Source organism: Leptodactylus fuscus, chromosome 3 (assembly GCF_031893055.1).
Source record: "Leptodactylus fuscus isolate aLepFus1 chromosome 3, aLepFus1.hap2, whole genome shotgun sequence".
Taxonomy (NCBI): domain Eukaryota; kingdom Metazoa; phylum Chordata; class Amphibia; order Anura; family Leptodactylidae; genus Leptodactylus; species Leptodactylus fuscus.
The window spans coordinates 198,110,833-198,133,005 of NC_134267.1; the positions used below are offsets into that span (position 1 = coordinate 198,110,833).

The 22,173-nt window shown below is 43.1% G+C and overlaps 1 protein-coding gene across 1 annotated transcript; it reads right to left on the minus strand.

The window, feature by feature from the left end:
- Positions 1-277: 277 nt before the first annotated feature.
- LOC142196801 (apolipoprotein L4-like) lies at positions 278-17,384 on the minus strand. Its single transcript, XM_075266780.1, has 6 exons — positions 17,238-17,384; positions 7,400-7,435; positions 6,562-6,632; positions 6,440-6,478; positions 2,713-2,790; positions 278-2,262 (listed from the first exon to the last, which is right to left on the minus strand). Exons 3-6 carry the CDS (start codon positions 6,562-6,564, stop codon positions 1,492-1,494), a joined length of 891 nt encoding a protein of 296 aa, XP_075122881.1. The 5' UTR covers positions 6,565-6,632; positions 7,400-7,435; positions 17,238-17,384; the 3' UTR covers positions 278-1,491.
- Positions 17,385-22,173: the final 4,789 nt, after the last annotated feature.

Sequence of the window (22,173 nt, forward strand, 5' to 3'; positions counted from 1 at the left end):
TGAGCCAAATCGGTGGAGCGGGTTTTGCGTGATTGAGGAACAAACATCCAAACACACAAACCCACAAACATCCAAACTCACAAACTTTCACCTATTAATAGGATAATTGGTCAGAGAACAAAAAGGGTGTTTACATATGACGAGCACGTGCACCCATGAGTATCCCATGAATATCCGTGTCCGCCATCTTGAGCACCTGACCACATTAAATCATTCTACTCATTATAGCCAGTAGACCTTCAGAATGTTTCACATAAGATTTTTAATGAGGCCTAGCTCTTATCACCATGTCTTCCCATATGTGGGGAGTATGGGAGTGTGGAGAACACTCAAGGACTTATAACAGGATGTCCTAATAAGAAACTACAATAATCAGCATTTTACAAAAACACTCTATTTACCAAGAAAGTTTATGCAAAGGTTAAACATGGAGTATACAGAGCAAGATGGCTGAATGAACCGAAGCCTGTGTTATACAGATATTCTGTAACTCACACATAGGACTGTATAAGAAGTGCCAGAATCATTAAAGGGAACTTGTAAGGTGTTTCTTTCCTTCTAAACCATCTCCAGGACTTGTAGAATAGAGTTAGGACCTTTCCTATGTTGCCTCTCAATAAGTTTTCTGATGCTGAATATTAATTTATAAGGTTTGAAAACCTTGAATTGGTCTATGCAAATTTACCTTAACTAGTTGCGGGGTGCAGGGAGGAGCTTCATCTAGCCATGCAGTCATTGTGCTAAATCACACCGTGTGCAGAATTGACTGACATGCCCAGTGGCGTAACTAGGAATGTTGGGGCCCCATGGCGAACTTTTTACACCGACCCCCTCCTACGCGTTCTATTATGCCCCATAGTGTCCCCTGCACACAGTATTATCCCCCATAGTGTCCCCTGCACACAGTATTATCCCCATAGTGTCCCCTGCACACAGTATTATCCCCCATAGTGGCCCCTGCACACAGTATTATCCCCCATAGTGGCCCCTACACACAATATTATCCCCCATAGTGGCCCCTACACACAGTATTATGCCCCATAGTGGCCCCTGCACACAATATTATCCCCCATAGTGGCCCCTGCACACAATATTATCCCCCATAGTGGCCCCTGCACACAGTATTATGCCCCATAGTGGCCCCTGCACACAGTATTATGCCCCATAGTGGCCCCTGCACACAGTATTATCCCCCATAGTGTCCCCTGCACACAGTATTATCCCCCATAGTGGCCCTTGCAGTATACCCGAGTATACTGATAGCAGCGGTAGCAGCTGTCACCGGGCCCCTAATGTCCCGGGCCCTGTGGCAGCTGCCTCTGCTGCTATGGCGGTAGTTACGCCACTGGACATGCCCATCACTGTCAGATGTCAGACTGATATTCTACATGTCAGATGCACAGGGTGTGAGTTTATACAGGACCAGTTTAGGGTTGGAAAAACGCAAGAGAAGTTCCCTTTAATTTCCTTCTTTTAAAACTAAATTATTTATCATAAAATACTTGTCATATCCTTACAGAATGAGGTATTGACCTCCTGCAAATCTTCATATATTAATTGCAGCTCCTTAGTACAGGTTCGTATCTTTGCAGCTTCCTCAGTCTTGCTCCCGTTGTGCAGGTCTACTGCTCCCTTAACAATAAAAACTGCATCAATGATAATGAAAAGGGCAGCTAAAACTCCAGAAATAGCTGCAGCTGCCTGAACCCCCCGGGTGGCTACCTGGGCCCCTCGAGATGCCACTGTAGATAATTTACCCAGCTGTACCATTCTGCTAAGCTCCACTGCAGCTATTGCGCCTTTTCCAAATACTCTGCTAATATTAAGAAGTTCCTCTCCTTTCCATCTATGCTGTAAGTTTGTAACTTCTGCATTAATATTATCAGAAATCTCTTTTAAACGGTTCATCATTTCATTAATCTCATTCACAATCTCTTGTATTCTGTTGCATTTGGTTTTAATATTGACAGTATCAGCTATAGAAGCCCCCGCGCCAGTGACTCCTCCAGCTATAGCAACACCCAAACCAACACCGCTAACAATCAGTGATGCACCAAGTGTAAAGGGGGCCAATGCCAGGCCTACAATCGTTGTGATGCCTCCAGCAACTCCAACTGAACTTCCTGTAACACTGGCAATGGTGGCTCCTCTGTGGAAATTGTCCAGCTCATCTGCAATTGTTGTCATTTCTGTAATGCAGCCCGGAATTTTTTCGATCAAGGATTTAGTCGTGTCTTTAAATTCTTTAAGAAATTCTTTAATCTGTTCACAATGATACAATAAAATGATACTTAGTAAACTTTTCTAGTTATATACTAAGGCAAAAAAAAACAAAAAGTTGACACTATGTACAAAAATTAAGGATGACCCTTCACCACCTCCTCTTCATTAGGTTCTGAACCACTGATTATGGGGCATTTTTTTTCTGGAGCTCCCACCATCCCACCAATAATGGTTGCTAGTTGCATTATTATACTTTCTGTAGTCAGGTGGGAGGTCCCCATCTTCCTGCCCCAGCCTGGGACTGCCCACTTGACAGTAGAGAGCATAATTGTGCTGAAACTAACGAAAATGATTGATCGGGAACAGTGGGGGCTACAGAAATAATTCCAACCGTACCAGAATGAGTGGTGTGCCAATGAATTGGAGTTGGTTGAGCTGTTAAAAGGTCCCTTTTAAGCCATAGTTAATGTTCTGAACCAGTGAATGTACCTTTTCGAACTGACGGAGGAATAATTTGTTCTGATCTTTCTGGACAATGTCAGCAGGGGATTCATCAGAGAATTCTGTCTGTGAACGACAAAATATGAAACATTAATCATTCTGCATTCATAAACCTTCATTTCAGTTGGTGAATTTTAGGATATATTGATACAGACTAGAATCTAAATCTATATGGTTCTTGGAAAATCCCAGGAATCCGCCAGTCCGTCTCTGATGTCCAACAATTATATGCAAAAGATATGCAATCCTTATAAGGGAACCAATTATTCCTGTAAATGGGTGCCAAAAACTATTTGGGAAGTCCCGTCACAAATTGTAGTATAATACTTCAGCACACCAAAATTCAATGTATGAAAAAACTTTATTCCATAATCTTCATATAAAAAAAATTAAACACACAGCCAATCAAAAAATAGAGCATCTGGATATTCGATGTCAAAGTCTGAACGTTTTGGTCTCAAGGATCTTCATCTGCATGACATCTGATGTGGCATATCATATAGAGCACCATATCATATGGTACCACACAGCAGTTTTGCTCCATATGATGTGCCACATCAGGTGTCATGCAGATGAACGTCCTTGAGACCAAAACGTTCGGACTTTGACATCGAATATCCAGATGCTCTATTTTTTGATTGGCTGTGTGTAATTTTTTTTAAAATTTATATGAAGATTATGGAATAAAGTTTTTTCATACATTGAATTTTGATGTGCCGAAGTATTATACATTGATCTGGTGCCTAATATAGTTAGCAGTTTTCTATTAATACATACAAAAAATGATAAATGGGGGTCACTCACTCAGGCAACTTTTCATAAAACCAGTCCTTTATTTCATAAAGACTTATAAAACTATGAATTATGGGAGAGAGTAGCTGCACAAAACACACTGGCCAGACTAAGACCATTTTGCGCTCATACTGGCTTTAACCCCTTCCCGCCGATGGCATTTTTTGATTTTCGTTTTTCGTTTTTGACTCCCCTCCTTCTAAACCCCATAACTTTTTTATTCCTCCGCTCCCAGAGCCATATGAGGTCTTAATTTTTGCGGGACAAATTTTTCTTGATGATGCTACCATTAATTATTCTATATAATGTACTGGGAAGCAGGAAAAAAATTCAGAATGGGGTGGATTTGAAGAAAAAATGCATTTCTGCGAATTTCTTACGGGCTTTGGTTTTACGGCGTTCACTGTGCAGCCAAAATGACATGTCCCCTATATTCTGTGTTTCGGTATGGTTCCAGGGATACCAAATTTATATGGTTTTATTTACATTTTGACCCCTAAAAAAAATTCCAAAACGGTGTTAAAATTTTTTTTTTCTAAAAGTCGCCATATTCCGACGGCCGTAACTTTTTTATACATAGGTGTACAGGGATGCATAGGGCGTCTTTTTTTGCGGGGCCGGGTGTACTTTTTAGTTCTACCATTTTCGGGAAATGTTATTACTTTGATCACTTTTTATTCAAATTTTTATCAGAATCAAAACAGTGAAAAAACGGCGGTTTGGCACTTTTGACTATTTTTCCTGCTACGGCGTTTACCGAACAGGAAAAATATTTTTATAGATTTGTAGAGCGGGCGATTTCGGACGCGGGGATACCTAACATGTATAGGTTTCACAGTTTTTAACTACTTTTATATTTGTTCTAGGGAAAGGGGGGTGATTTGAACTTTTAATACTTTTTATATTTTTTATATTTTTTTTTTACTTTTTTTTATTTTATTTTTTTTTTGCATTTATTAGACCCCCTAGGGGTGTTGAAGCCCAGGGGGTCTGATCACTAATGCAATGCATTACAATGCTAATGCATTGCAAAAAATCATCATCTCTTTTGCAGGCTGTATACACCAGCCTGCAAAAGAGAGAATTTGCAGACCGGCTGGGAGCCTTTAACAAGGCTCCCGGCTGTCATGGCAACATGACGTCGGCCCTGGAGCATGCTCCAGGAGCCGGCGATCCCTGCCAAAATGGCGGCGCCCATGCGCCACCGGGAAAATGGCGCCTCCGGCGCCTTTGACAGCAGTGCCGGAGGGGTTAATGCCTCCGATCGGTCCGGGGACCGATCGGAGGCATTAGAGCCGGTTGTCTACTGCTTAAAGCAGTAGACACCCAGCGGCTATGGCGGCCGCCCGGCTCCCGGGCGGTTGCCATAGTTACAAACCCGACACGCGCCGTACTATTACGGCGCATGTCGGGAAGGGGTTAAACAGAAAGTTTGCGGAGTTTACTGTTACAATTATACCGTAGGTATAATTGACATGCACCGGTTTTGGAAATCGTGGAGTGTCCGTACGGTGTTATTTACTGCAAAGTGGGCATGGGAAATGGGATTTTTTTTATCCACTTTGCCCATACTGCAAAATGCCACGATTTTTCCTGCAGCATTGAAACAGCTGTCCTCGGCTGAGAGACTGTACTTGGTAAAATCCTACATCATTGCAGCAAAAGCCTATGGGAAGGTTGGGCATGATGTTAAAGGGAGTGCCCCCTAGTGGTCTGCATGACTGAGGCAATGTCTTCTTATTTACATCATGGAAGACAGATTTGCATATTCTTCCCATGATCCCTCACATTGAAGTGCTTATGGCTTAATAAGACTCCACACACCTACATGGTGGTCTCTCCCTAAGGAGTGATGATATCCCCTTAACCCTTTGGTGAGTTAGCATTAAAGTGACACATGTCAGACTTGAAAAATGGACCTGCGTCAGGAAGTCTAAAGGGAAGTCTGTAAGGGGAAGGGATTAAGGTCGGGGTCCCATGGGCCGGAAACACTGTGGGATAAATTGCAGCATTTTACAGTACAGTCAAAGTGGATGGGATTCACGCAAGTCCCATGCCCACTTTGTTTCAAAAACCATGGTGTGGACACGTCGCAATTTCCAAAACCACACCGTTTTTGGAAATCACAGCATGTCATTTATACCTACGGAAACACCGGCGGTTTACCCATAGATATAATTGCAACAAAAAGTCGGCGGAGGAAAACTCTGAACTTTCTGTTTAAAGTGCTTCGGGAAGAACCGTGATGCATTGTCACCGCGATTTTTCCTGCAGCGCTTTATTGCTGCGGGAAAACCCATGGGGCCTTAGTCTAAAGCAGTTTTCAGGTTTAATATGTCACTGACAATGTGCCATTAATATCTCACATGTCATTGCTCAGACCAATGATTGGATGCAGTGGCCGAATGGGCAGCAGCATTTCCTGGCCAGTCCTGACACCAGAAGTAGCGGGGGAAATGCCACCCAAACAGTTACCCAAGGGTAGGCGAGTATTGTTTTTTTTTTTTTTTTTTTTTTTTTTTATATACCTCCCCTTTAAGTATACATTCTCCTCTAAAAGCACTGAAATGCATTGAATGATGTTGTATAGAGGCACTATACAGTATAAGACAGATTGCCTATAGAGCCATAGTATGAATCATAGAGGTTCGTGTTTGGCTTCATATAGGTTTTACTATGTGCAATGGACTACCAAGGTGATCCTATGTATTATTCTTATTTTACACTAAGGGCAATGGAACGATCAGTGTATATCTTGAACACAAACTGGTGAAATTGTTGCTTTGCTTTTTTGAGACTTTTGCAATTTTAATGCTTAAAGTGAGAATAGAAAATATTCTTGACTGATTCTGCAATTCTTGTATGTAATGTAATCCTAACTGAGAGGAATCTAATAATTATAATCTGTAAAATAATTTCTTACTTTAAGTGGTATCAGTTCAGCTTCATCTGGGTTAGATGTCTAATAAAAAAAAGAAATTAACATTAGTATTCATGATAGTTTTTCCACGGTAAAACAGACAAGGACACAATAATGTAACATACCATGGTTGGTCCTAGAATTTTTTTTACTTCTGTGCAGTTGTGTGCAGCAAATACTCGAGAAATGGGAGAGACTACAAAAGATAAAATGGATATTCTATTAATAATTATACAGATACAGGGCAACATATGCACCATGACCAGAGGTGCAGCTGGCGGGGCTACAGAGTTTGCAGCAGCACAAGCTATCCATACAACTGCATTGGCGTCTACATGACATTATTGTAATATACTTTATTAAGCTAAGGTTCTCACTAGCAACTTATTCACCATAGCAAATGCTTGAGGCTAAGGCCCCATGGGACGATCGCGATTCTTCCCGCAGCGCTTTAAACAGAAAGTTCAGAGCGTTTTCCTCCGCGGATTTTCTGTTACCATTATATCTACGGGAAAGCCACCGGCATTTCCGTATATATAATTGACATGTTGCCATTTCCAAAACTGCGCTGGTTTTGGAAATCGCAGCGTGTCCGCGCTGCAGTTTTTACTGCAACGTGGGCATGGGATGTGCATGAATCCCATCCACTTTGCAATTACTGTAAAACGCAGCGATTTTTCCCATGGCATTTCCACCGCGGAGTTTCCGACCCATGGGTCCTCGGCTTTAGGATTCAGATAGTGAGATTTAATCTGTGTGAGAAAACTCAAGCAGGTAAACATAAGACGAGTAGTTCTCCACACTGGCAACGATTCTTCTGTCCAAAAATACATCACAAATATATTTTACTCATGAAAGCTCAACAAACATTACTTTTGTCAGGGATTGACACTTACTTGTGAATTAGTAAAGATTACAGCACACGGAATATACCATTTATAGTGGAATATATATAGTACTTACTGAACCTTGGTCAAAAACTGAGCTGCTCAGGATCTCCTAGAGGAATGAAAAGTGAAAGTAATACATACTTGTAATATAAGGCATTGCTGCTCCACCTCCCATACTGATAAGATTACTGCCCACTATTAAAAATGCTTATGTCTTCACTGCATAGAACTAGAAGCAGACAGCGCCACCCCCTGTGCAGTGGCAGTCAGTGATTAATGCAGCTCAGCTTGTAGGGATTTGTATCTCTAAACTGCTGTAATCACTGACTGCCACTACACAGTGGATGGAGCTGTCAGTTTTAACACTGTCATTGCTATTGATGTTAGCTGATCTGTAGGGCTTTTGTGTGTAGCGTTGCCAAGAGCTGGAATGTGGGGACAGGGCAGACTGGTGGAGACGTCACTTCTCTGCCATACTCAGGAGAATATAAGTAGGGTACAGCCCCATGGAATGTAAACGCGTGTGTATTTTGGCAAAATACACGTGTAAAAATAAGACTATATTTTGACATGTATTTTTTTTTTTTTTTACACATGTAAAAAAATGTCAATGAAGTCTTATTTTTACACGTGTATTTTGCCAAAATACACGCGGGTTTACTCTGTGTGAACGGGCCCTTACCCTAAAGCTTTTTTTTATCCCCCCGCTAGCAAATGTTCCACTAGCGGAAAAATCAACTAGTGGATGTTCTGTTAGCAGAAAAAAAAAAAAAAAGAAGCGACATGTCCATTCTTCAGGCGTTTTCAGCCTGAAAAATTCAATGCAAGTCAATGGGAGGCAGAAAAACCACTATTGTTTTTTCTAAGGCGTTTCCTGAGGCATTTTTGACAAAAAACGCCAGGCGGATTTTCCACCTCCCATTCACTTGCATTGTTTTTTTTTTTTTTTCAGGTGGAAAACGCCTCAGGAATTTTCCTGAGCGGATTTTTCCTGACCAAACCCCTGACCAAAAACTCTGTGTGAACGCAGCCTTAAAAAAGAGTAAGTTCCCACTACCGCTGCTATCATTATACTCGCGGGTCTTTTCGGATCATGTGACGTCTGACATCATTGAAGAGCAACTACTTCGGAGGCTGACAGCGTAGGAGACGGGAGATAGGTGAGTAATAGTTGTTTTTTTTTTTATTTTTTTCTCCCCCCGGGTCTCCGATTATTATACTCTGGGGTCTGAAAAGACCCCAGAGTATAATAATTGTTTATGGGTGTCCACAGTGGGACATAATACTGTGTGCAGGGGCCACTATGGGCTATAATACTGTGTGCAGGGGCCACTATGGGACATAATACTGTGTGCAGGGGCCACTATGGGACATAATACTGTGTGCAGGGGCCACTATGGGACATAATACTGTGTACAGAGCCAGAATGGGGGATAATACCGTGTGCAGGGGCCGCTATGGGGGAGAATACTGTGTGCAGGGGCCACTATGGGGGAGAATACTGTGTGCAGGGGCCACTATGGGGGATAATACTGTGTGCAGGGGCCACTATGGGGGATAATACTGTGTGCACGGGCCTCTTTGGGGGATAATACTGTGTGCACGGGCCACTATGGGGGATAATACTGTGTGCAGGGGCCACTGAGGGGCATAATACTGTGTGCAGGAGCCACTATGGGGCATAATACTGTGTGCAGGGGCCACTATGGGGCATATTAGAGTGCTCAGGAATGCGTGGGGGGGGGGGGGGTCGGTCGAGGTGCCCATGTCAAAAGTTTGCCACGGTGCCCCGCCATTCCTAGTTAGGCCACTGGGTCCTGTCAGTATTCTACTGCTTGGCTCTTGCCTTGAACTAGGGCCCTCTAAAGGGTACATTCACATGGAGGAAAATGGTGAGGAATTTGGTGTGGAATTTCAGCGCTGAATAAAAAGCCTCCCATTGACTTCAGTGGGTTCCTTTTTCTGTAAGCCAGGGTTACACACTCACAGCTGCAAGATGATATGTGGGGCCCTGTAGTGTGATTGAGAAGATGGGTCCAGGGAGGAAGGATACTGGTTGGCCTGTAAAAACTTCTGCAAACTGGCCCTAAATAATATTGTATTACCCCTCGGTTCAAGCAATGAAGGCTATTATGACACTTAAAGAGGACCTTTCATGTCCTCATGCATATGCAGTTTTATATACTGTTAAAAAGCCTACAGTGTCTACAGGGCTTTCTTGTTATGTGCCCCGGGGTTGGAGATATCGGTAATGTTATTTTCAGCACGGATACCTCCCTATTGTCAGAATAAACATCAATACCTTTTATTTACCATATGAGCGCTTAGTCATGTGTCCCGCGATGTTAAATACACCACGCATGCGCGAATTATGTATGAGCACTCAGTCACGTGCTCCGTAATGGTAATCATACCACGAATATGCATATCACGTATGAGCACTTAGCTATGCGCTTAGTAATGCTAAATATACCACGCACGCGTGAGTCACATATGCGCTACAACTTAGAGCACATTGTTGTGTAGCTTTAATATTTTGCGCGGACATATATGTTCTCCAACCTGAATCGCACCATCTGGCAACACTCCAAGGAATGTAGGGAGCCAAACGAGCTCCACTATATTTAAACCTAGAAGCACACGGCATACAATTTGTATACATCTTCCAGACTGACCGAGCTTTGTGTGAAGGTAAGACTCTCTATGCTCCCCCTTTTTTTGCTGTAGTTGTAAACTAGGGATTATTGGTAGCCACATTGATATAAATAACAACACAATGATGCATGCTAACGATCAGTGTTTGATATGCAATGGCTTTCTATCATGAGATTGAGATGATTTGGCACATTTACTTGTTATTATGTATATATAGATTTTTTTATATTTTAAATGATAAGGTTGGTATATGAGATTTGTTTTACTATTGTTTTATAAATCATGTATTATTATTTTTTGAATTCATTGTATATTTTAACTTAGGCCTAAGTGCTTCTCTGGCCAAAAAAACGTTGAAGTGAATACTTGTTTTATCTATTTTCTAATTAGTTACGCACTTGAGAAAGGGCAGGTGTGCCCGAAACGCGGCGATTTTTTAGCGTTGTGCATCATTGTCTTTTTGAATAAAATCCTGTTGTGACCTGAGAGCGCCGTCTTTCCATTTCATTGAAAACCCTTTCTAATAATAGTATGTATAGGGTTTCCCCGACAGCTATGAAAATGGTATGGGGCCCCGGCCATCTCCAGACCCCACTGGGTATGGTCACTGTCGAAACTTCCTGTGATTGTTAAACCACTGCCTATCAGTATATCTTTTGAACGTTGGAGGAAACCCTCACAAATACAGAGAGAATATACAAACTCCATTCAGATGTTGTCCTTGGTCAGATTGAAATCTAGGACTGCAGCAAGTCATAACCACTGAGCGGTGCCCAGGATACACATGGTGCCCAGGATACCCTTCAAATCTTCAAGAAAGTACAATGTCCACGGGATTACCCAAGTAGAAAGAGTTAAGACATCAATAATGCTCCATCTTCTGCTAGGGGATAAGAGTGGAAGAGCACAGGCATGGCTTCTTTCGGAACCATTATATTCTAGGTCAATTGTATCCAGTATGGCATTTCCTCTCATTAACTTTGCACCTTTGGGAATCCCCAAACACAGTGTCACAGATCTGCTCTATATAAGATTCTAATTAAGATTGTGCATATTATTTTATGGTCCGGTTACAGCTTCTTGGGAAAGTCCGAGCTGATACAATTTACTATAGAACGCAGGGAGTCTCTGCATTTCTTCCTTTCATTTTTCCTTTGGTGTTTCCTCTAGAAGGCTGATAATAACCATAGTAACATTGTAATTAAACAGGCACACCTACTGAATACAACTGAGATAAGAAGTTCAATTAACTCCTCACTAGCCACACTAGTTCTCATAGAATAGAACGTTATGATGGCTGGATGTGGTGATAATTTCCAGGAGTATGTAAAACTACCAGCAAGATTTGCATTATATGCACTTGATCAGTCAAGATTAGGAAGTGTAACTTTGCCTAAAAACCTTTTACAATGTAAATCCATACAAATGTGGGATAAAGTATGACAAAGTGGGATAAAAAAAAATCTCTATGAGGCCGGGCCCCACGTTGCGAACACACTTACATTACCTTCAAAGTGGATGGGATTTTGGCTAATCCCATCCAAACAATACAGAAAAAATCTGCAGCGGAAAAGCTGCGATTTTAAAAATGCAAACCATTTTTTATGAAAATTGCAGTATGTCAATTATACCTTTGAAATTGGTGGCATTTTCCGTATAGGTATTCGAGTAAGATCACATGGGGTTTTTTGGACCGGACTTTGACGCGGAATCCACCTCAGAATCTGGCTCCAAAAAATGCCTCCCATTGACTTCAATGAGAGTCGTTCACTTCTTTTTTTCACTATCAGAATTCCGCGACTGGATGCCGGTGCACTGTATGCACTGCACTGGCATCCAGTCGTGGCTAGCCGATTTTTGGACTGGATTCTGAGGTGGCCTCCACGTCAAAATCCAGCCCAAAAAACCCCGTCTGAACTTACTCTAAGGGTGCATTCACATTAAGTATACGCTGAGCTGATTCTGAACGTAAAATACGTTCAGAACCAGCGCGTACAAAGCAGATCCCATTCATTTCAATGGGAGCTGGCATACGAGCGCTCCCCATTGAAATGAATGGGCTGCTTTTTCCCCTATTGGTTTCAATGTGATACGCACATATCACATTGAAACCAATAGGGAAAAAAGCAGCCCATTCATTTCAATGGGGAGCGCTCGTATGCTGGCTCCCATAGAGATGAATGGGATCTGTTTTGTACGTGCTGATTCTGAACGTATTTTACGTTCAGAATCAGCTCAGCGTATACTTAGTGTGAATGCACCCTAAGGATAATGAAATCAATTGGAGCCGCTCAGGAGCTTTTTCCGGGAGCTGTTTCTTCCGGCTCCTGGAAAAAATAAGTGAGGTACTCATTCTTCAGGCTGAGTCGCCTTCCAATTCGGCCTGAAGACACTCCCTCCTCTGGACTAAGCCCATTCATTGGGCCTAATCCGGAGCAGAGCATGCGCAGTGCTCCGGCTTTCAGCCACGGAGACCCAGCTTTTGGATTGGAACCTGAGGCAGAAGCTGCCTCATGTTCCGATCCAAAAAACTACGTGTGAACTTACCCTAATAGGGGCAGAAAGTCTGCAGAGAAAAACTCTGTGGACTTTCTATACAAAATGTGGAAAAAACTGCGATGCATTTCCGTCATGGTCTTTTCCGCAAATTTTTTTTGGTGAAGCTCACGATGTGCGGCCTTAGTGTAAGCCTAAAACCACATATGAAAAACAGATAAAAATGCTGCATAAAAAACACTGCAGTAGAAATGCAATGGAATTAAAAAACAGCAAGGCTGAGGCCGCACTTTGCAGAAATGCAGCTTTTTTTGCTGCAGATTTTGTTGTGGATTTTTGAGCCAAAGCAAAAAACAGCTACAGAAGGAATGGGAAATATACAGTATAGGAATATATAGGAAGCTTCTACCTTTTGCTCAAGCCACTCCTGGATCTGCAACAAAAAAAATCTGCCTTTACGCAACATGGGGCCTTAACCTAAAAGCTTGTGTTTTTTAAAAATGCAAGTGTCACTTTGCTTTGACTGTAAAATGTAGCAGTTTTTCAGCTGCATTTCTGCCTAAAAAATAAATGTGCCTCAACTTGGCGCATTTTTGTTGCACTGTGGAACATCTCTGCCTCTGTGCCCAGAAAACTAGTATCCGTTATACCACAAATCTCCTCCAGTCCCTAAGGCAGTGATGGTGAACCTTTTAGAGACTGAGTGCCCAAACTGCAACCCAAAACCCACTAATTTATCACAAAGTGCCAACACAGGAATTTAACCTTAATAATGTGCACATCCACAATTGCAGATGTTTACGAATCTGCAAAAATACGGTCATGTGAATGGGGCTTTATAGAGCTTTCTGCTCCATAGTAACCCCCACACAGTCCAATCTGCTTCACAACGACCCCCCCACACACAGTCCAATCAGCTGCACACTGGTCCCCACACAGTATAATCTGCTGCACAGAGGCCCCCACAATATAATCTGTTCCACAGATTGGTGCCCAAAGAGAGGGCTCTGAGTGCCACCTTTGGCACCTATGCCATAGGTTCGCCATCACAGCCCTAAGGCCTCGTTCATATCTGCTTCGGTAATCCGTTCAGGGGAGTCCGCATGGGAACCCATAGACTATAATGGGGCCCGTGTGCTTGTCATGAGATCTCTACAGGGAACATGTGGACAGTAAAGTATGTCACAATCTACTTTCCTGTCCGCATGATTCATGCGGACAGCGTGCGGCAAGCACACGGACTCCATTATAGTCTATGGGGTCCGTGTGCTTTCACTGCACAACGCTTGCAAATGTATTCGGTAGTCCATTCAGGGGATCCCCATGCAGACTCCCTGAACGGATTGCCAAACGCAGATGTGAACCAAAGGTCACTGGTGTAGATCTAGCCTCTTGGTAATTCTAGCAAGTTGTGCGCCTGGCAGGTAATGAATTAAGAATGGTGTAAGGATTGTCAGTCTTAATAAAGTTCCCCATTGCGTTTCTTCAACATGTGTCTTACCACTTATTCGCTATTCTAGACTTCCTTGCTTCTACAGAGCTCTAGAATATTAGTCGCACATAGAAGTATGTGGGTTTCCTGAACTTTGTCCAGCACAAAAACATTATTTCTCCAGTTTCCTTCAGGACAACACATTATCTGTTTCCTCTAGGGCAGGAATAGGATTGAATTAGGGCTACGATTAAGGGGCTAGAGCGCCCAGAAACGCGTCAGCCAGTTATTATGTTTTAGTCACTTTTGGGGAGAATTTTTCACTTGCACATTTGTACCTGTAAAATGATGAATTTTAAAGGATGAAATAAAGAAGAAGCTTTTAAGAAACACAGGAGTGCGGACCCATTTTCTTCATACATAGGGAACGTACGGCGCTCCAGCCGTTGCAAAACTTCAACTCCCGGCATGCATTCTTGCTCTGCTGTTCTTGGAAGTCCCATGGAAGTGAATGGTGCATGTTGGGAGCTGTAGTGTCACAGCAGCTGGAGACCCGAAGGTTCCCTACTAGAGATGAGCGAGTACTATTTGAAATGGCCGTTTCGAATAGCACGCACCCATAGCAATGAATGGAAGCGGCCAGCACACAGACTTTGCCGGCGGCCGGCCACTTAACCCCCTGCGTCCATTCATTCCTATGGGTGCGTGCTATTCGAAAGGGGAGTTTCGAATGGTACTCGCTCATCTCTATTCCCTACCCCTGCTCTAGGATGTGTTGTCATAACTTTTTTTTCTGCAGCTTTGGCCATGATTTTCACTGACAACCATCTTTATAAAAAAGTGTTGTCTTGTGATTATGAAAATCACAGCAGAAACTGTGATAAAGAAAACGTTCTATAAATATGCCTTAATTAAGATAAGATATCCCGATAGTTTGGGAGGTCACATACTTAGGCAAATATAAATGTGTGTGATAAAGGTGTGTAAAATTAATAATAGACGTACCTCGTGATCTAAATTGCTGATGACTGGGTTTCCTGGCACAGGCAGAGTAACAACATGAAGCTCTGAGAATAATCTTAGTACTCTTTGATAAATGTGTTTAAAAGTGGCCATAAATGTACCATGGATATATATCAATACATAGTAAACCACAAAACAACATCCAGGGTTGTCCAGAGATATATGGTGGATTAAAACCTAATAAATCATGAAAGGTTATGTATTTTTAAAATATAGTTTGCACATCTTTGTAGTCCTGACAACATGTTCTCCTCCATTCCTGTCACTGCCATTTATAAACCAAACATGGAATCAAGGGGACATAAATTAAGTCACAATGTCGTATATTGCCCCTAGACACAGTCAGTAAATATCTGCATTGTCAGATCCTGCTAAAATAAATAAACAAAAAAATGGACCGAAAATGCCCAAAATATAAATAGACAAATTTATTAAGAAATATACACAAACATAACATCAAATATAAAAATGGTGACAAAGATTGACAGTACCATCAGGCAAGTGTGTAGAGGCTCAATGCAAGGTAAGTATGAAGTAAGGGTAAGTATAGTATAAATCGTAATGCCTCAATACATTTTAAAGTTAATATAAGTGTTTAGCTACATCTCCCTAACAACAAACCATGGAAGTATGAATAATAAGGGCTCCCCATAAAGCCCCCACATAAAATACAGGTATAGTACCGAAAGAGGTCAAATAAATGTAACAAGTTAATTAGTAACCTAGGTGTAATGGAATTAATGATACAAATGCAATAGCATGCATGCATATAAAGGTTATCTATATAACATTACATATCAGATAGCAAGTCCAATAACCACTAGACAGGCAAGATTAAACTGGGAAGCCAGAAGTACCGTATTTTTCGGACTATAAGACGCACCTAGGTTTTAGAGGAGGAAAATAGGGGAAAAAAAATTTTGAAGCAAAAACTGGTAAAATATTTAATATATGGGAGTTGTAGTTTTGCAACAGCTGCAAGGCCACATTGACAGGTGACCCTGCAGCTGTATGGGGATGTATAGGGCGTTTTTTTTTGCGGGGCCAGCTGTACTTTTTAGTTATACCATTTTGGGGGATATCTATTGCTTAGATCACCTTGTATTGAAAAAAAAACAGGAGGTGATTTAGAACTTTTATTTATTTCATATTTTTAAAGCTTTTTTATTTTATTTTTTATTTTTTTTTACTATTTTATTCCCCCCCGGGGGCTTGAACCTGCGGTCACTTGATCGCAAGTCCCATAGACGGCAATACAACTGTATTGCCGTCTATGGGACATTCTGTGTATTAGTATTACGGCTGGTCATAGACCCAGCCGCAATACTAATATATAGCAGTGACAGGCCCGAGAGCTTCATTAGGCTCCCGGCTGTCACCCGAACAGGTCGGCTCCTGCGATATCGCCGCGCAGGAGCCGGCCTGCAACTTTACAGGTACGGGGCCGGTGGGGACCGGCCCCGGGGGAGAAGGGGCCACCGATACTGACCCGGCATCCGCTGTACTAGAGAGGCGGATGCCGGGGAGGGATAGACACCGGGGCCTGAGACATCGCTACGATCCTCTCCCCTGCATGAAGCCAGCGGCGGGGGCACGGAGGAGCCCCTGCCGCTGCTGGCTTCATGCGGGGCAGAGGAGCGCAGCGATGTCGCAGGCCCCGGCACCTGTAATGGCGTCTATCACTTGCCAGCTTCCGCCTCTCTATTACAGCGGATGCCAGGCGCCACCTTCAGACTATAAGACGCACCCTTCTTTTCCCCCAAAATTTTGGGGAAAAAAAGTGCGTCTTATAGTCCGAAAAATACGGTAAGTAACTAGGTATCAGAAGAGGGAAGAAGCCATGAGGCAGAGTTATTAAAGGGGTATTCCCACGTCGCATACTCACCAGTCTTCGTTGCTGTAAAATTTTCTGTCTTCCTGCTTAGTTGCGTCATTGGTGGGCGGGGTTACATATGCAAATCCAGCGGCGAGATGCCGCTGGCCCTGCGTGCGCGCTCATAGCTAGTGAGACCAGTCTAGCCTTCACAATGCCAATACAGACCCGGCATGCCAGGTCTGTATTGGCGGCCCCCGTGTACTTAGCCCCTCCCCCCTCAGAGCAGCAGATACATCACTTGACTCATGAAGATAAGTCAAGGGATGTGTAAAAAAAAAAATGAATAAAGTAAGATAGTGGACAAGCAAAGCAGTTTTGCTGAAGCAATGTATTTAGGAAAAGTCTTACATCCACATTAACCAGCAGTATAGATAGGATCCTTGTGATGGGACAACCCCTTTAAGTATATTCAATATGAAAGTAACATACCCATAATAAGGGAATCAAGAGAAGACCTTGCAGAGCGCTACTCCCACCTGTCCCCGATGCGCGTTTCGGCGTTTAACCTTCTTCCGGGGGATGGTGTGGTTATAGACCATAGATCCTAATAACCATCACCCTGACCATCACTCTGAAGTCACGTGACGGAGGCCCCAGTGAACGCCCGCCCTCAGTAAACGTCATATCTAATGGACCGTCGCCTAGAGACGTATATAGTGGGCGGAACCACCCGCCCCATGGCGATGCGGGCCGCGGCCTCACGTGACTACAAGTCACGTGACCGCGTCGCCATAGAATGCAACAACAAGGAGCACGAGCGAGCGTACCGCTACCGGCAGCCAGGGAAGCCAAGTATGTATGCCTAGTAACAGGACGCCGGTGAGCACATATAAAGTAGGAATCACTGCCGCCTGGTGTTACTAGTAGAAGAGGCTGTAGAAGGACTGCAGTGTCACCAAGAAGGAATATATAAAACAATGAGTGGGTAGATGAGAACGGTGATACAATCTTTGTCACCATTCTTATATTTGATGTTATGTTTGTCTATATTTATATTTTGGGCATTTTCGGTCCATTTTTTTGTTTATTTATTCTGTCACTGCCATTAGAGATCCAACTGCAACTCTCCTCTTCTCCATAGGTAGTAGTTTTTTTTTTTTATTCTTATTTTATTGAATTTTTAAACAATTTTTTACAGATGGAAAAAACATATAAGGGGTGCAAAACAAAGTACATTCTCATAGCGACATTGACATAAGTAGCTTAAAGGGGTTGTCCCATCACAAGGATCCTATCTATACTGCTTGTTAATGTGAATGTAAGACTTTTCCTAAATACACTGCTTCAGCAAAACTGCTTTGTTTGTCCACTATCTTACTTTATTCATTTTTTTTGACACATCCCTTGACTTATCTGGTCATAAGTCAAGTGATGTATCTGCTGCTCTCAGAGGGGAGGGAGGAGGGGCTAAGTTCAGGGAGCGAGCCTGGGGGGGGGGTGCGCCAATACAGACCCGGCATCCGCTGTAATAGAGAGGCGGGGGCGGAGGAGCGGAATAGCAGCATTGCTCCTGCTGCTGCTGGCTTCATGCAGGGCAGGAGCGTAGCGATGTTGCAGGCACCTGTGCCGGCGTCTAACACTCCCCAGCATCCGCCTCTCTATTACAGCGGATGCCGGGTCTGTATTGCATTGTGAAGGCTGTACGTCCGATGCCTAGATGCATCGGGAGCGCACACTTCAGGGCCAGCAGCATAGAAGCGACGTCTTCTCGCCGCTGGCTTTGCATATGTAACCCCGCCCACCAATGACGCAACAAAGCAGGGAGAAAGAAGAATTTACAGCAGCGAAGACTGGTGAGTATGCGGCGTGGGAATATCCCTTTAAGGTAATTAAGTGTCAGTCTCTAGTCTGAGACTAAAAATGAGGACCATGTGTGACTGTTACAGTGGGTATACATGGTAGGTTATAGCACTATACTTGTGAGCAATAGAAGGATAGAAAAGGAGATAAAGGCGGAGAAAAGAAGAGAAAGAGGAGTAAGGAGGGGGAAGGATTTATTTAGTAAAGACTAAAGGGGAGTAGGGTCTGGCTGTATGAAAACGGTTCAGGTAAGGTGTCTGTCCTTCGAGAGTAGTGAGCCTCTGAATTTGAGCCAGGGCGACCATATGCGGAGGAAGTTATCTTTTTTTCCTTTAGACAAAGCAATCAGTTCTTCAAATCTGGCAATTGAAGCCACTTTTTCTAGCCAGTGGGCTATTGAGGGGACTTCAGTTGTTAGCCAGAGGTTGGGAATTAAAGACTTTGCCGCTTCGATCAGATGGGTGGAAAGGTTTGTCTTACTTGGCATACAATCAGGTTGAGGGCAGGAGAGGAGCATCAAGGCCGGAGATAAAGTAATTGTGGAAGAAGTTATAGTTCTGGTGTAATGTTGGATTTCTGACCAGTAGGAGGCGATGAGTGGACATGACCACCAGATATGGAGCGGGGAGCCTGGTTCTTAATTGCTCCATGGCTAGAATTGTTGAGTTGTTGGATGCCTCCTGATTGTCAGATGTTGGTGGGGGGCACCTCACCAGTTAAGGAAGGTACACAGGACTCAAGCGGAATGATGGCTATGCTCATTGCCTTTCATCCCTACCCCCCATCCCCCTTTAAGTTTTTTTTTTTGGTAGGAATATACCTTTATAGAAAGTAAGTCAACAGCCCATCAATGTTAGAGTTAGGTAAGTGGTAGACCTGGATATGATCCCCCAAGTTTGGTTCCCCTGGTGTGTATGGGGGCAAGGGGGATACTGCATATACTGTTTGTTGCCCAGGTACGCCTGACCTGTTTCCCCCTTCCTGGGTCTTTTACATCTTTGCGGATGTTTTTTTTTTTTTTTTTTTTTTTTTACTCATCTGTGCACAATTGTTTTAATACAGCTGTATTGAAGGGTTTTCAAGCATGAATGACCTGTTTAAGGTTATGCTGAATTCATGGTGCTGTCAATGCAACCCCACACCATGACACCACCACATCAAACCATCACACTACTACCACCATGTTTCACTGTTGATATGATATTCTATTATTGCATATCAACAAAAAACAGGATTTATACCGAACAGTAGACATCTAAAGGTAGGAGAAGAATAGCCTTTCTTAAGGCTATTCCTACATGTTAGTGAGGAAAAAATTGAGTTTTAATGGTAGGAACCCTTTACGACTGAAGACCTTCTCCTAAGAGGACATTTCTCCCTCTCTCTCCTGAACTCATTTAGGTTTTTCTAAAAATCCCTCCTGGCCAGTGATGGGCCAACTTGTGACAATGTTAAGTTGTTTATCTTGTGCTGCCATTCTGAGAGTTAGCAAATGTCATAGTGTGAATGGGCGCGTGTGTGTAAGTGGAAGCCTCTATACTTTGAATTTAAGGGGGCTCTATCAGCAAAATCATGCTGATAGAGCCCCACATATGCGTGAATAGCCTTTAAAAAGGCTATTCAGGCACCGTAAATGTTATATTAAACTACCCCCCAGTTTTAAAATAAAACCCTAAAAAAGAATGTGATATACTCAAGCATCGTGCACGCTGGGCGGGCATTCAGGGTGCGCTGTCTTCTTCATCCACGCCTCCTCTTCCTCCGATGTCCTCGGGTCCCGTCCTCCTCCGGCGCTCGCAAACTGACATTGATAAAAAAAAATGGCCTGGGGGCATGCGCAGTAGCATGCGGCTTCTACTACGGCTACTGTGCATACGCCCAGGCCATTTTTTTAAATCAATGTCAGTTCGCGAGCGCCAGAGGAGTACGGGACCCGAGGACATTGGAGGAAGAGGAGGCGTGGATGAAGAAGACGGCGCACCCTGAATGCCCGCCCAGCGTGCACGATGCTTGAGTATATCACATTCTTTTTTAGGGTATTATTTTAAAACTGGGGGGAAGTTTAATATAACTTTAGCAGTGCCTGAATAGCCTTTTTAAAGGCTATTCACGCATATGTGGGGCTCTATCAGCATGATTTTGCTGACCGGCAGTGAATAGGCCCGGGCCAAGCCGCGATCCCACTACTGCTATCATTATACTCAGGGATTTTTTCAGACCCCTGAGTATAATAATTGGAGCCCCAGGGGAGGTGAGAGAACATAATAAGCACTGTTATTTACCTCTCCGGGATCCAATGCAATCTGACAATGCTCTGCCCACAGGCCCCGCCCACAAGAAGTGGGTAGTAGATCTTTTGATTTGGTCATTTTATAAGTAGCTTGCATGCTGAAAAAGTGTGAGCACCCCTGGTGTACACCATAAGTGTTGCATGTTTTTGTACATTGTTTATTCCGGTATTATATGCATTGCATCCTTAGTTCCATTTATTAATACACATCTTAAGAAAAGGTTAAATCTTCTAGGTGTGCTTTGTTTTTGATTTACTACAGTCATTCATAAAAGTGAAATTACAGGTAGTCTATAGGGGTTCTACCAAATCAACCCCTGAAGGAGGAGTCTAACCAACACCGTGTTCACAAGCCTGGTGAAGATTCGGGTGGAGGCGCTGAGTGATCAAGCTGGTGAAGAGGTCAATATTATAACCATTTCTGTAATTAAAGCCCCCTGTGGATTCCCTCAGAGGGGGTGTTACATAACATTTATAGTTTGGAGAAATGCGCATGCTCTAAGTGATGCAACACCTGACTTTATGTGGATCTTACTGTCTGATTTTGTTTTTACAGGTAGATTCGGATTCCCAAGTGAGATCATTAGTTGGGAATGCTTGCTATACCATCAAACAAGAGCCTTCGTCATGGCAAACAAACTTCCCCTTATGAATCTTATTTTTACAGCAAGGCACGCTGTCTCGTGTCCCCATTTCTATATGCCTGTGATGGCGAACCTATGGCACGGGTGCCAGAAGTGGCACTCAGAGCCATCTCTGTGGGCACCCATCTGTGGAACAGATTATACTACATGTAGGCCACTGTGGAGCAAATCGTACTATGTGGGTGCCACTTTGCAGCAGATTATACTGTGTGGGGGCAACTGTGGAACAGATTGTACTGTGTGGGAGTCCTTCACTATTAGGGACAATTAGGGTCAAGACAACCGCAAGAAACAATTAGTCTTGGAAAGATGAACAGAGCATGGGTTCCTCCACTATGTAAAAATACTATTATGATTTCCTATAGGTTGACGGTTTACACGTGACCTATTAATACAACACATAGTAAATCAATCTATGGAGAAAACTTTGAAAATCCTTGCTTTACTCTATTAGGTTGATCTGGGTCACATGACCAACAATGATTGGTTGTTTGAAGTCACGTGATCGGAACAACAGGAAAAAAACTTCTGGAGTTGTAGTTAATGTCTCCACATGCTATCTGGTTATTCATTAAGCGCAATAGCCATGAGCTGCGCTATCTTATTAGTAAAGTGGAGTCTTTCGGTTGCG